Raw genomic sequence first — 13,610 nt, 5'->3', positions numbered from 1 at the left:
AAGAGTTTAAAAGACTTCTGCGTGACACAACAGTCTTTAGTGTCAGCAGACGTAGCCTTACTCACCCCCTGTTCGTCCAGCTTCAGCAGGGTGTCCCGGACCTTGGGGGAGTTTGAGGCCAAGCGAAGGCAGTGCAGGTTCAGCTCAGGCAAGATGAACTCCAGCAGCCTCTTAGGAGACAAGCCTCTGGGGGTTGTGTGACGAGCGGCAGAAGGTACTGACTCCTCCAAGATGGAACCTCGCAGTGTCTTCATCTGAGGGGATGATTCACATTCATCACATCCAGTCAAATCAATTTAACACACGCTGAACCAGAGGAGAGCTTTGAGGAGAGAAAAGTGCAGGTTTACCTCTGTGGTGCGAAAGATGATTCTGCAATTGTACTGAGCTCCGCTGGATCCTTCTTTCTCCTCTCGACGGAAACTGATGGCCACTGGGCCGAGGCGATCGTCCATGCCAAAGAAATTCTGGTGTTCTGTGTTGTCAACATAGTTACATAAATACAACTGTGAAGAACAACAAACTGTGACAGTGTTGGGGTTAAAATATGGTGGTAATAAGAAACTGTATGAAAGTTATTATGGTGGATAGGGGCGCTGAATCATTTCTTTCATTTCATAAAAGACATATTGAGAGTTATTAATGTTTTTAATCCTCCACTTAACTGTGGTATCCTTCCTAACATATTAAAGCAATACACATAAGAAGATATAGTCACTAATAATTTTGAATTAAAAAGCCGCTAATTAAATTACAGACACAAAATGAGTGCACCAGAAACAAGCTGATGATTTTGAGGCCCAAGTATGGAGCCAGGACTGTTGTACTCTGCTCTCCGACCAACAACTAATTTTGCCTTATACGATAAACTTTCACAAAACTATAATGAAACATAAATCCAGGCTGACACTTAAAAGAGTTTCCACTGCCTTTCAAGAAAAGTCAAAGTACTGTCACCATAGGAAAAAGAAAAAGAATGTAAATTTCCGCAAGTACCTTTCATGTAGAAATATTTGCGATAGTAATGAGCTCCCAGATCTGCATGCTCTATAAAGTAGTTGCTCTTGCCCTGCTGCTGGATGTGACTCTCTCTGGGCTCTTCCAGGACCGACACTGCATCGTTGGGGGTTCGCAGGCTCGACCAGAGTCCCCGCCTCCCCTGGGATCGACCCAGACCCACCTGTTCTTCTCCCCCCGTCTCATTGCGGAAGTGAGGGCAGCTGAGCAGGAGCTCGTTGTCATTACCATCGCCTTCGTCCAGCAGCAGTGACTGCTCAGGGTCATCTGCAATCCCACTGTTGCCTCCCCCACCCTGTGCAGGTGAGGATGGGGCAGCCTGGGAGAGGGGCCGCAGCTGTGAGGCTGCTGAAGCCCCCGAGGTGATATTCTTTTTCCGTCCAATGCTGTCTCTGTTAGTGGCTGCCTCAGTGAGGTCAAACAGGATGCTCTGGACATCGTAGTGGGCAAAGTTCCTCACCCAGGCTCCACCCCCGATGTTGTCATACTGACCTGGTTGAGGGATCTGAGGGGGCACGGGTTTGGTCTTCTTACTTAGACCTTCGGGCTTCGGCGGCTTGACAGGTTTTGGGGATTCCCCTGTGGGAAAAGACAGACCTCGAAAGAATCCATCAGGCTCTGGAGGGTTGCCCTGCAGTCCTAAAAGCAGGAAAGGGTCTTTGAAGCGAAGGGCATTTGGACTCAGGGGTCCCCGGTCGTCTGTGCTCGACTCCTGAGCTTGAGTCTGTCTCTCCAGTGAGGACAGGCTGCCGTATTCCCTGTGAAGCAGCACCCCCGAGTCCCCCTGAGACCCCGCACCCACCTTCTCACCAACCGCCCGAGCTGCTTTGCCCCCTCCCTTCCCAGAGGAGTCCAAGTCTCCTAAGGTCACATCGCTGTTACTTCTCTGCATGATGTGGCCCCGGCCCACCGACCTCAGGGTCAGCCCCGCACGGCTCGGAGTGAGGCTGTCTCCGTCAGCTCCATCACCGTCCCGCCTGGGCGGCCACTCCACTACACCTGCTTCCCGTTTGGTGTCAAAGTTGACGGTGGCAACAGGCGGCCGCATGTTCTGACGGCGAAACTTGCGGATGAAGAGGTCGTCTGACTGCATGGTGCCTGAGATACCGACTCCAGTCCAACGATCTTTTCTCTACTCTGAGCTTTCTGTTGTCCCACTTAAATTTCTGTCCCTGTCTCTGTGGTGCTGGTGTGAAACAGGAGAGCTGTGCACCAAGATTCTCATTCACACCATTTAAGATGGCTGAACACTTTCAACCCTTGGGCTTTCATTGATGCCTCTGTGAGGTGCCGCAGTTTGTTTTCACGAGTCAACGAGTTCTGAAGTGTGAATGAAGAACACTGAGGAGGAGTATGTGAGGCTGTGTCTCGGTGCAGGTGATGGTCCAGGTGTGCAGATGTGTGTTTTAGTGGTACTCCAGCTGTAGTTTGCTCCTTCCTGTGGTGTAAAGATGAGAGGATCATCACTGAAGCCCCACTCTGTGTCCTCCGTGTAGGAGAGGCTCTGTCTCTATCAAGCCTTCTAACATGGCACCCATTCGTCTGCACTCTTCAGTGCCAGCTGCTTCCCTTTGGTCTGGTCCGCTGGCCACCTGTAGAAAGAAAAGAAAGTAAAAGTAAGAGAAATGTCTTTTTCATTCTCATCATTTACGTCATTCACCCACACTGCTGTTGTCCTAATCAACAGCTTTATATTCAAATAGCAGCTTGTCAATCTGTACACGGAAACATGTTGTGTGCAAAGCAACAAGCAGCTCTGACGTGTGTTATATTGTTGAGTAATGCCTTGTACCGCTGTTTTTTTTCATTATTATTCTTTCCTTTCCACACTTTCCGTTCCAAAGTTTCCCTAAATAGTTCCACAACTAAAGGCTCGCCACATCCACATTGCAGACGCTCACAATAGACAATATTAACGCAGGGGAGGGGGCCTTCCTGGCTTACTGAAAGTGTGCCAACATACAAGAGAAATAAGTGTTAACTTACTCTAACCTTCGCATACGTTCGCACACAAACAGACACAGTTTTTAGTTTACTCCTGCACCAGTGTGAAAAAAAATATAGAAACAAAACAACAGAACAACAAAAACATTTTTAATAACTACTGATATAAGATTTTGGAACAATTGCAAAGACATTATTTTCACAAAGTCAGTGAAGAGGTTAGGAGTCATTCAAAGGCAACAGCTTTGTGCTGATGAGTATGAAGCAGTGTGCTTCCCTTTTCTAAGTCCTGATACAATTCATCATTTAAAGTTTTGAATGCAACTTACCAAGAAAGTGGACTGAGTTTCAGGTGCAGATCAGCCAGTTTCTGTCATTACTTATGACTGGTGTCCTGTCTTTGACCAAACTGATGTCAGTCAACTCAAGACGAAACCTTTTGTTGTACACAGTAAGGTACAAGGCTTCTTCCTGTCTAGCTTTTTCACATCTCTTCTCTCGTGCTCTCAGCCTAAAGAGCAGGTGCGTGGTGCAGTGCTGCTACCAGAAAAGCTGCATACACACACACACACACACACACATGCATACGCATGCATGCACACGCGCACATGCAAGCACACACACACACACAACATAAACGTAGAGTGAGGAAGTCACAAGAAATCTTTGTTTCCCTTTCTCGCCCGCTCTGACACTCTCTTCATTTCCGTGCAGTAACACAACACATCAGCAGACGTCTAAATTTAGCGGAAAAAGCCTTGAGTAAAGCTAAGGTGTTGTTGTAAAGGAGGTGTTTATGTGCACCCGTGTAATATGGAATGTAATCAAATGTTTTTGTTCATACTTAATGTCAAAACAGGCTTGTATTTTAAGCTTTGTAACATGTTACTGTTATAATGTGATCACATTCAGCACTGTCATCAGTTCCTGTTTTCTCACTATAGTCAATACTTACCACTGCTGAACACGTAATACAGGCCAAAATATGTTAGATGTTATTCACATTTACATGCTTTTTTTTAGACTCTAGGATCATATTATACTTCTCTTTTGCTTAAAATATTGCAGGGTCTCCATACAATTAACAAAAATGCAACCACTGGAATGACACCACCAACTCTCTTTAAATCTTTATTTTAGACAATCACGCTTAGACTTCAAACATTTACATCAACAATGATATGCTTTGTAGTTTGGTGGTGTGGCTCATGCAATGCTCAGAAGCAAGCAGAGCCCAAGACAATAAGCATGTCATGCAGATGAGCACGTACTGAGAGAAGCATTCAAAATCCACATAAATCTAAATGCTAATAAAAGTAAGGACTGGGAAAGTAAAATTACTGGAAACGGGCAGGAGGCATGCTCATGTATGCATGGCCACAGTCAGGATTTTAGACACTGAGCACGAGCCCAAATTCCCCCAATGCAACCCTTGAAGCACTCTCTGCAATGCCAGGAGTACAGCCAGAAGATTTATTTCATTTCATCGGTCTAGGGTCACACTGAAGAGGACTGACTCAGGATCATCCTTAAAATAATCACTATGGGCATAAATTCCAACCAGAAACAATACAAAGTACATCACCTCAGTGTATATGGATGGCTTAGTGTTACCAATAGACTGAGTTCACACACGACTCATCAATGGTTGTAGCATTGAAACTTTAAATTTACTTCCACGTCTGTCTGATTGCTATATCAGACTTCAACTGATGCCGCGGAAGATAAATTATGACAGGCAAAAAAAAAAAAAAACGTCACTTTTTTAAACATCTCTGATTGTTCCTGGCTTCTCTCTTCCTAACAATTAAGGATGTGTGTGGTTCCCCATCTGACACTGGTCCACACAAGAGCAGCCTCTGTGTGCTGTCTGCATGGTGCCAGGGCTGCTGGCATTAAAACGCTGCTCATGTTTCTTCCTGGGAACCTTCAAATCTTCCCTAACACCAGTACTCATGTGGGGCACAAAAGATGCTTGTCTATCTGCAATAATTAGTTGCAGTATCTGCATGCTTCACAATGTCTTGAAAAAACACGAGCAATCGATTTTCTCCGCTGTTTCAAAGTGGGAGTGCAGATTATTGGCAGCAGGGTCGTTTTTCGAAAATCACAGATTGCCGTCATGTTGTTCCAGCAACAAACTGAACTTCCAGCATTGGCCAGAAACACCAACACAGAGTGCGGGCTGCGCTTGGACACACTTATCACTCACCACCTTTTGTATAAACCACACTTTTCTAAGCTTCTTAAGACCCCCAACCCATGAATCAGTCCTTGTTTCCATAGCAACCAGTCAGGTGCCACCCTCTTTCGATTTTGTATCCAGTCCACCGGCGCTTTGTGCTAACCTGTTTAGGTTTTACCCCTAAGATGAAATGTCTCCACTTTTGTCAAATGAGCCCATAACTGATGATAATTGTGTCCTTTTAAAACAACAAATGACGATGATTGAGTGAATAATCTGTAGTTTACTCAAATTTCAGTAAGAGATATCGTAGCCTATACTTCTATCCATAGATCAATATGGGTCGGTGGCTGCAGGAAGGAGGAAGGCAAATAAGATAATTAGCTGTACAGAAAGAAAATACAGGCGTACCTCCCACATTCCAGCTGGATGTTTAGTCTGACAAATTAAACAGACAAAATCAAAAACACGAGAAAAGGCGAAGGTGTTTTTTTAGTCATGCTTTAGCAGCATGGCTCTGGTGATGGAAACTGCTAGCATGCTAACACTGTAAACTATGACACTGACCATGGTACATGTTATAGATCAGCACGTTGGAAACGTCACTTTGAAGATGTAAGCTAAACTAAAAAACAGCTGAGCTTAAGGGTGGCTTCACAGAGCGTCTGGCACGACTGCAGAGTCTGAGTCATGTTAGTGTAGAAAACATAACACTTTGTGCACCATTTTTTTTCCTCATTTTTATGATTTCTGTAACCTAATCTACACATATCCCTGTGCTCAGTGAAAACATCTAAAATCTAAGAAGTTTTGTTTTTTTCGACACTGTGAATTGTTTGGCATCGCTAATGAGCTGTCTTAAAACCTCATGAAACGTTGATGATAAACCTCACAGAACTCGGATCATCAAGTTATTTACATACATCTACATCATCTGCCTGATGTTTTTAGCCACCATCAGCTACAGTGTCATTAAGTTATTTTTCATTACCGCTGTGGGAGAGTAATAAACACATCCCCTTTGAATGTGAATGACGTGCAGCAACAGAAAATGACAACTGAAGGGAGCCAAAAGTTTTAACAGCAAAGGCAGCCATTTTCTTACCTTTACAGATATGTGAAGGCTTCAGTGAAATCTTCACTAGTAAAGAGTAGTGTCAAACTGACCATCAAACTGACAGTGACTTGGAATAGAAACGGTCCTCTGAGGGTGTCACCACATTAGAGAAGTGTCTGATACACCTTATGCAGAAGAAGTGAAGAGGAAGTGCATTGTTCTGCTCCTGCCCCCTCAGGTTTCTGCTCATTATATCTGGGAACCAGTTGTTAGTATTTTCAGGACATTTTCAGCTGTATGCATCAACCTAACAATTTAAATTTAAATGCCACTGTACATCCTCCAAACACAAAAGCAGTGAAGCTTTGTCATTTAAACAACTGTCTCTTGATCCAAAAAAACTGCAAGAAAAACACATAAATGATTAATAAAGAGGTTAATGTTTTCCCAGGATATTTCTAGCTGCACAGTCTTTCAAGCTGTATCAGTCTGGCTTAAACCAAAGCCTAATATGATCATAAATGGATCATTTTGTAATAGCAGGGCTGACTGAGTGGCTATAAAAAAGAACTTAAGGATATTATGAAGAGACAATGAACAGCAACAGGGAGCTCTTTTTTTCAAAAGCTTTCAGTACAGCTGATTGCAAATGTGCATGACTTTTGGTGGTTTAAAAACTGTGTCCAGTACTTCTCTGAATTCAGCTGAAAACAACCTAAAACTAAATAAGGTTAACAGCTCTCAAGGGTGTAGCTGCATTGTTTTCTAATATTTTTATTTATTGCTGACACATAAAACAGCAGGTCTATGAACACACATCAGCTATCTTCTCTCCTGTACAAGGAAACAAATGCTCCATACTGCTACAGTTGCATGCACTCACCCACATTCACAGCGAACACACATTTCGCCATGTCAGTCAGTTGATGGAAGCCGTACATGACCCCTCATGCTCCCTGAGCCACAACTCTGCCACTACATCAACAGAAACTTGACCCTTCACTCAGCTGGTTAGCAGGAATCACTTATACACTTTGTATTAAATGGCTTTGAGGAAGAACTGCACAGAATTTGATTTGCGGACCCTTTGGCCAGACTGGTTGTTACGCCATTTCACTCATATTTCCATATGTAATTTATGTCACAGTATTATAAAGAACAGCTTTACTTAGCCTTTCATCTACACTGACTGAACTTGATTCACCACATGAATCCAATAACGGGCCATAAGCATAACATGAAAACAGGTGAATTCTCAATAATCGCAGACAGTGTTGTCGGTCTATGTTCTCCTATTCAAATTTGAATAACAACCAGAATAAAAGTTTCTTTGTTTCTCTTTCCTGCCACAGAATCAGTCAGCGAAGACCCAAACATGCAGCTGATGCTCTCCAGGATTTTACTGTGAAGACTTGGAGCGCTCACTAAGAGCACAGGGAGGATGCTGCCCTCCACAGATCTCTTCCTGGTACCAGAGTCGGTCTCTCTCCCCAAGAAACTCAATAATGCATGCACCCAGCAGTGTTTAATCCTGCGTCTCAGAGCTTACAACTCTGTTAGCAGACAGTGGACAGTAATGATCTCAGTATTGTGCTCACATGCTCTAGATATACTGGGCTTTATGTTGGTGCTGCAAAATCAATTTCTTTGTGTGCTGAGCTCACAGAGAAGTGATGACAGCGTCGGGTCAGCAGAAAGAGAAAGGCGAAATTACACCAGCACCATTTGATCTGCTTTTAAGGATTATATCTTCTGTCGCTTGGATAATATTTCTTTGTTCTTGTGCTCCAGATACACTTTGAACAGCCATTATTGCCAAGGGCAGATGTTTGGCATACATGACGACAGTAAATGAGGTCCACTTCCATGTTAAGTCCAGGACAAGGTTAATGGGCCTCTGGTGTACGCAGTCAGAACACAAACTCAGAGTCAGAGGACAGTCAAATTAAACATACACCATTTTGGGGAAGTCATGGTCGCTCGACTTATTTTGCGTCCGCTCAAGCAAGTCTGCGTCCTGTGAAACAGGAAGAGATGACTGACTTTTGACCCCTGAGAGGATGGATGTCGTCATCATATCTACTCAACACTTCCACGCCTATGGTTAGAACGGCTGCTACACTGCAGCATGAATGAGTTCTCTACCAGCAAGTAACTGAAGTCAACTTCAACTCATGTGCTTTTACCATAATTATGGCTGATGTTGCACTCATCTGAAGTATTTCTCGGTTAAAGAAAGATTTAGACGATTAAGATTTGATCTGTTTTTTCCTCAGGTGAAGCTGCAGAAATCGGCTTAAAAGCTTAGCAGCAATTAGATGTGATCAGTGACAAAAGTCGCGTGCTTGCTGAAGCCTTATCAACTCTATCACATCACACTGCACTGACTGTTGATGTCATGCTTGTTTTTGTCTTTCACTCAACTGTCATGTGTGAACATGTGAAATACACAGCATGTCTCCACATATTAGGCAAGCAGACTGGCACGTGATATAGAAATAAATCAAGATGGAGAAACCAGCACCGACACCAACCTAACATTGCATGTTGCTGCACTTCAGTTAACGTTTAACCAGGCAAGTAAATGTGCAGCTCCACAGACTCCAGATCAGCTGCTGTCATGTCACTGTCTATTCTTATAGTGAAAAGCTGCCTTACCAACGCTGAACCACAAGGCCTAAATCAACTCCTAACAGTGATTGATTTGAGGAAATTTAAAACCTGGCAGACTCTCACTCTCATTATTGATCCCATACAACCCTGTTAAGTTTGAGATCATGTTGCATACCTTCTTCTTTGCTGCAGAGTGGGTGACACCGAACTGCAACGCTAAGGTAAATGTGTTTTAATGCGGCTGGATCTGATTCAGAAAATGAGTTCATTTTAATGCCCAACACTTGCACTATGCATCCTCAATCTTCCCCACCGGCCTTCCCCAAACCACCCCACCTCACCACACTGCGGACAGCGAACTGGGCCAAGTCCAGCGGCTGCTAAGTGGATGGTACTGCAGCACTCTCTATTTATTTATTAATTTATTTATTTGTGGTGTGTTTTATCTTTCTTTTTCATCCAAACTGCTTGCAAATGTCAGTCTGAGTTATTGGTCCCCAGAGACACATAAGCCTGAATCCAAGACACCTGGTGCTCAACAGGATGATTTCAAAAAGGGGATAACTGTCAAGGTGGCAGGAAAAAGAGCAGGTCATTGAAGGATCTCAGAAAATTTCAGCCATTATTTTGAGTAATATTTTGCAGTGACAGAGACTGCCACTCTTGCCAACAAATATGACTGTAAGCGACGGTTTAATCCTGCTGATAATAATCATTCATTTCCCAGCTGCAAAAGCAATTCTCCACACGTCACATCCTAAATTACACATACAGTATATCATCACTAATACAGTGAATTTGTCATTTTTTAAAGTTCTTGCTCTAATGAAGTTTTCAAAACACTTCAAGGCGATGCTGACGGATACACTAACTGAAGGGTAGTTATATCATTGTTGTTTGTGATTATTTCCTTCACTATCCTCTCACCTGTCCTCTTGTATTTTTCCCTCCTCAGTTACATTATAGCATAGTGATGCTGATTGGATCTTCCAGTGTAAGGTTAACAACATGTTTCATCCTGTATCACTAACATCTACTTATCCTGTTTCAAAGAGGGGACATGATAAGCTCCAAAAAGTCCGGAGAGGAAAATATTTCAGCTAATGTAAATGTTGAATTCCTCAGACTGATGGGCCACAAAAACCTACATCAGCCCTGTTGTTATGGATGTCAAGCCTGCCTCCAGGCCATACATTAGGACAAAGCATCATCTCCACACAATCAAATAGCTTTAATTCCAAGAGCTGTCCTCCTTTAAACATGTTCTTCAAAAAACTGAAAGTAATTCTTCTGCCCAATAAATTATTAATGAATCTGTGCGAATCCGGCCGAGGGTTACCAAGACGTTAATTATTTATTGGTTGGTTGCTCCCTTGTCTACTCTCGAACTGTCGAGGATGAACACCCAAGCATACACAAACCAGGGCTGATTGGTTATGATTTACATCCACCTCTGGGTTTATTTGTGCACGTGTCCTATGTCTTACAGTAAACCGGTTGAGGTCATCTGACGTGTGACGCCAGAGGTGTCTCGTCCAGTTTCAGTTCTGTTTTTTTCTTTTTTCAGCTGTCTGAGACAAGGTTTTATGGAGAAAAAGAAATTTGGCAAATTGTAGAAGTCAGTCACTGTCACTGGGAATCGAAGCAGCCAATCTGAAATAAGGCACCTAAACTATGTTTGTATTATTTCTTCACTCATGACGGATGCATAATCAGTGAACTTCTCCCTTCAGTAAATGCAAAGAGGAAGTATGCTCAGAAAAGCTCCTTCTATAGCATTGTCCATATTAAAACCTAACTTCCTCTCGTAATAAATAGCACAAGCTAAAACTGACACACTCTCAAATACAAATTTAAGCACTATTGTTTCAAACATAACCTACGTGCTGTTTTGAAACAGTAACAAAAGGTACCTAACTCATGCTATTGTTTGACATGTTATTTGCCATGACATTGCCACTGAGTGCTGGCAGAGAGCTGCCACTTCCTGTGTATCTGAAAATACACCTTGTGGCAGGCCATGTGTGCGATGAAGGGACGGGCGAAGAGAGATTTAAGGCCTAAATGTGAGATTGCTGTATGTGTGTAATGTATGTGTGTCATTGTGGCCCTTTGCTGACGCTATAAAAGCCTTATACATGTGGCAGGGACAGGAAGAGCAGCTGTCTCACTGTGACTGTCGTGTGTGTGCATGTATGTGTGTGGGTGTGTGCGTGGGTGTGTGAGGGAAAGGAACTGACCCTCAGCGTCATGACTGTTTCTATTATGTTGAGATACTGTTCACTGTTACTCCTCTGTCATCAGTGTAACCATCTCTGAGGCAGAGGAAAAGCAATTGCCCAATATTGCTTTAATAGACCTCTGAATTGTGACCCTACCTTGTCTACATTCGGAGGAAGAGACGCTGACCTCCTCCGCTTCCTCGCTGTCCCTCTTGTCCACTGAAATGAAGCCGAGTAACCATGAAATGGCTGCAGCAACAACAATACCCACACATATGTCCGTTTCTCAGCTAAAAAAAAAATCTTTGTTTGGGGAGCAAATCTTGAAAGCCGTCTGCAGTTTCTTTAGATAAATTCTTCAAATCAATCAAAGGACACAAATTGCTATTATTCTATCATATACAGTTCTGTCTCTTGTTTACTTTTACAGGGAAGACATCTGTAGAGTCTCCCATGAGCAGCTCTGGATGTGGTGTGTTTTTGTTGCCTTTTTTTTTGTTTTGGGTGGGGGGTTGTATTCTTGTTTTTTGTCTTTCCTTTCCATTTCTTTGCTGCATGAAAATATAGAAATATTGCAACACAACTACAGTATCATCATATATAAACAAGTGTTCGCTGTGTATTCATTTGCAATCAATGACAAAACAAATAAACCTCTAAAACCTCAGCATTTGCATGAAAACCTGCACCTTTACCTGGAAGTTAGTGCAGTGAGTTACGCTTAAGAAAAAGCTGAAAAATCCTAATCATCCAAATGTGAAAAAAAATATCCAAAATACACAAAACATTTCAAGACGTGAAAAAATATCAAAATACAACAGACTCCCTTCAGGAGCTCACTGTGCATCTGCACACTGCAGACGTGCACTTGCTGCAGCTCACAGCCTCTCTCTTGCCTGGTGGCCTTGTGTCATTTACACCAGCGGCTTCTGACCTACATAAAAGCAGCTCGTGCACCAACATGCTAACTATGATGATGCAGATAGCAGCTGTAGCTTTTCTGAGAATTATAGGAAGGAACAGGTTCTGTACTTTGGTGACACTCATCAATGAAAAGCCATCACATGCGTCACCAGAACGCTGCTATGAATCGTGTGAATTGCTAGTGTGCACTAATGCTTGCATGAAATGATTCACGGAGCCATTACAGACAGAACCTGCTCAGCTGTTACGTTTATCAGAGTTTGCCTGGAGCCGACGTTATAATTTCTGGTGCTGTTCTTTTTTTCTTCACTCAGGTATAAAATTGACACATAATCGTTGTGACTGCAGGGCACATATTTGTGTCACATTAATTAAAATGGCTGAGAATAAGAGAAGTGCGACAGGACTTCATTTCAAAGTAAATGTGAGACACCCCAGCCCAGCCTTCCTCCCTCCATTGCCGCTAAGGTCACATCTCTCAGTCAGTTTGTGGTGGGTGGTGGTTTTTTGTCCCTGTCAGGGTAGACAGACAGTGCAGCACTGAAAGGTATCGGCTCACACTCCTCTCTCCTCTCACTTCTTCATTAGTACTGCCTTTAGCATGTAAATGAAACAGTTGAGGTTGCAACTTCCTCCTTGCACTAGTGACAGAACAAAGAGTCCTTTCAGCCTGAAATAAATATGTTGAAAATCTCTAATACCTCATGCAATAGCCTGAGAATAGAGTATTTCTTTATGGCGGTATTTTTACACTCCTCTCAGAGTGGGATGTTTTCTGCCTTTTTGATCTCTATCTGCCAAGTATGTGGATGAAGTGACGTAAAGCGAGGGTGAATGGCTGGTCCTGGTCTGCTTTCAGAGGCTCCGAATACCCTCGAGTGCACTTCTCCTGTAATAGCAACATGAACAATGAGAGGGAGCCCAGTTTAATGGTTTAATGTATGTACGACATAACTGAGAGGGACATTGTGTTTGAGGACACTGGGCTCCAATGGATTTTATTTTACAATGAAATACAATTTTACAACACACTAATGTGGTGTTTGTTGAGGGATATTTTTTTTTTTACACAACAAGGTTTGTCTAAATATAAATGTTAAGTATTCACGGCAGATGCTTACATAAATATGTCTCATGGAGGCAGCAGCTACTACATATTTTAGGACTATTACATCAGGGTTTTGTTGTTTGAAATCCCTGGCTCAGTTTTGATCCCCTCTCTTTATCTCTCTGTGGAAAGTACAATAATTATCTAAAGTATTACGGCATCATTTATTTAAATAGGTCTAAAACATCATTCATCAATAATGATAATGTTCTTTGGGTCTATTTCTTTGTTCATCCTTGACTTCAGATTCTCAGAGCTAATGGATTTGTCTTTGAGGGTTTCGAAAGTGATATTAAGGACTGTTATTCCTTTGTGTCATTTTATAAATTTAACAGAACTGTTTTGTGCAGACTGTGGGAGTTGAAAAAACATTCAGGCACATTTTGAAAGTCTTTGAACGGCAAAGACGACAGCAATTCTGTAGTTACTGACAGCTGACTCCCAAAATGGTAAAAATCTCATCAAATATTTGTCTTACTAATATATCTCTACAGTGTAGTCAATGACTTACATTGTTAAAAAAGTTCTATGCTCTTTTTT

General features: G+C 42.6%; 1 protein-coding gene across 7 annotated transcripts in view; it reads right to left on the bottom strand.

The window, feature by feature from the left end:
* zmp:0000001168 (signal-induced proliferation-associated 1-like protein 2) overlaps positions 1–13,610 on the bottom strand; it is a 33,524-nt gene that overhangs the window by 13,215 nt on the left and 6,699 nt on the right. For 3 of the 7 annotated variants that reach the window (XM_046409924.1, XM_046409925.1, XM_046409922.1), the window contains 3 exons: positions 997–2,609; positions 351–475; positions 66–254 (listed from right to left, as the gene is read on the bottom strand). In XM_046409924.1, the coding sequence (XP_046265880.1) occupies positions 66–254; positions 351–475; positions 997–2,110 (1,428 nt within the window). In that variant the 5' untranslated portion in view covers positions 2,111–2,609. Of the gene's footprint in view, positions 1–65; positions 255–350; positions 476–996; positions 2,610–3,290; positions 3,524–6,251; positions 7,476–13,610 lie in introns of those variants that run through there. The other 4 variants (XM_046409920.1, XM_046409926.1, XR_006845162.1 and 1 more) reach the window with 3 other exon arrangements.

The sequence above is a fragment of the Scatophagus argus genome, chromosome 14 (assembly GCF_020382885.2).
Source record: "Scatophagus argus isolate fScaArg1 chromosome 14, fScaArg1.pri, whole genome shotgun sequence".
Lineage (NCBI taxonomy): Eukaryota > Metazoa > Chordata > Actinopteri > Scatophagidae > Scatophagus > Scatophagus argus.
This window is presented reverse-complemented; position numbering and strand designations above follow the sequence as displayed.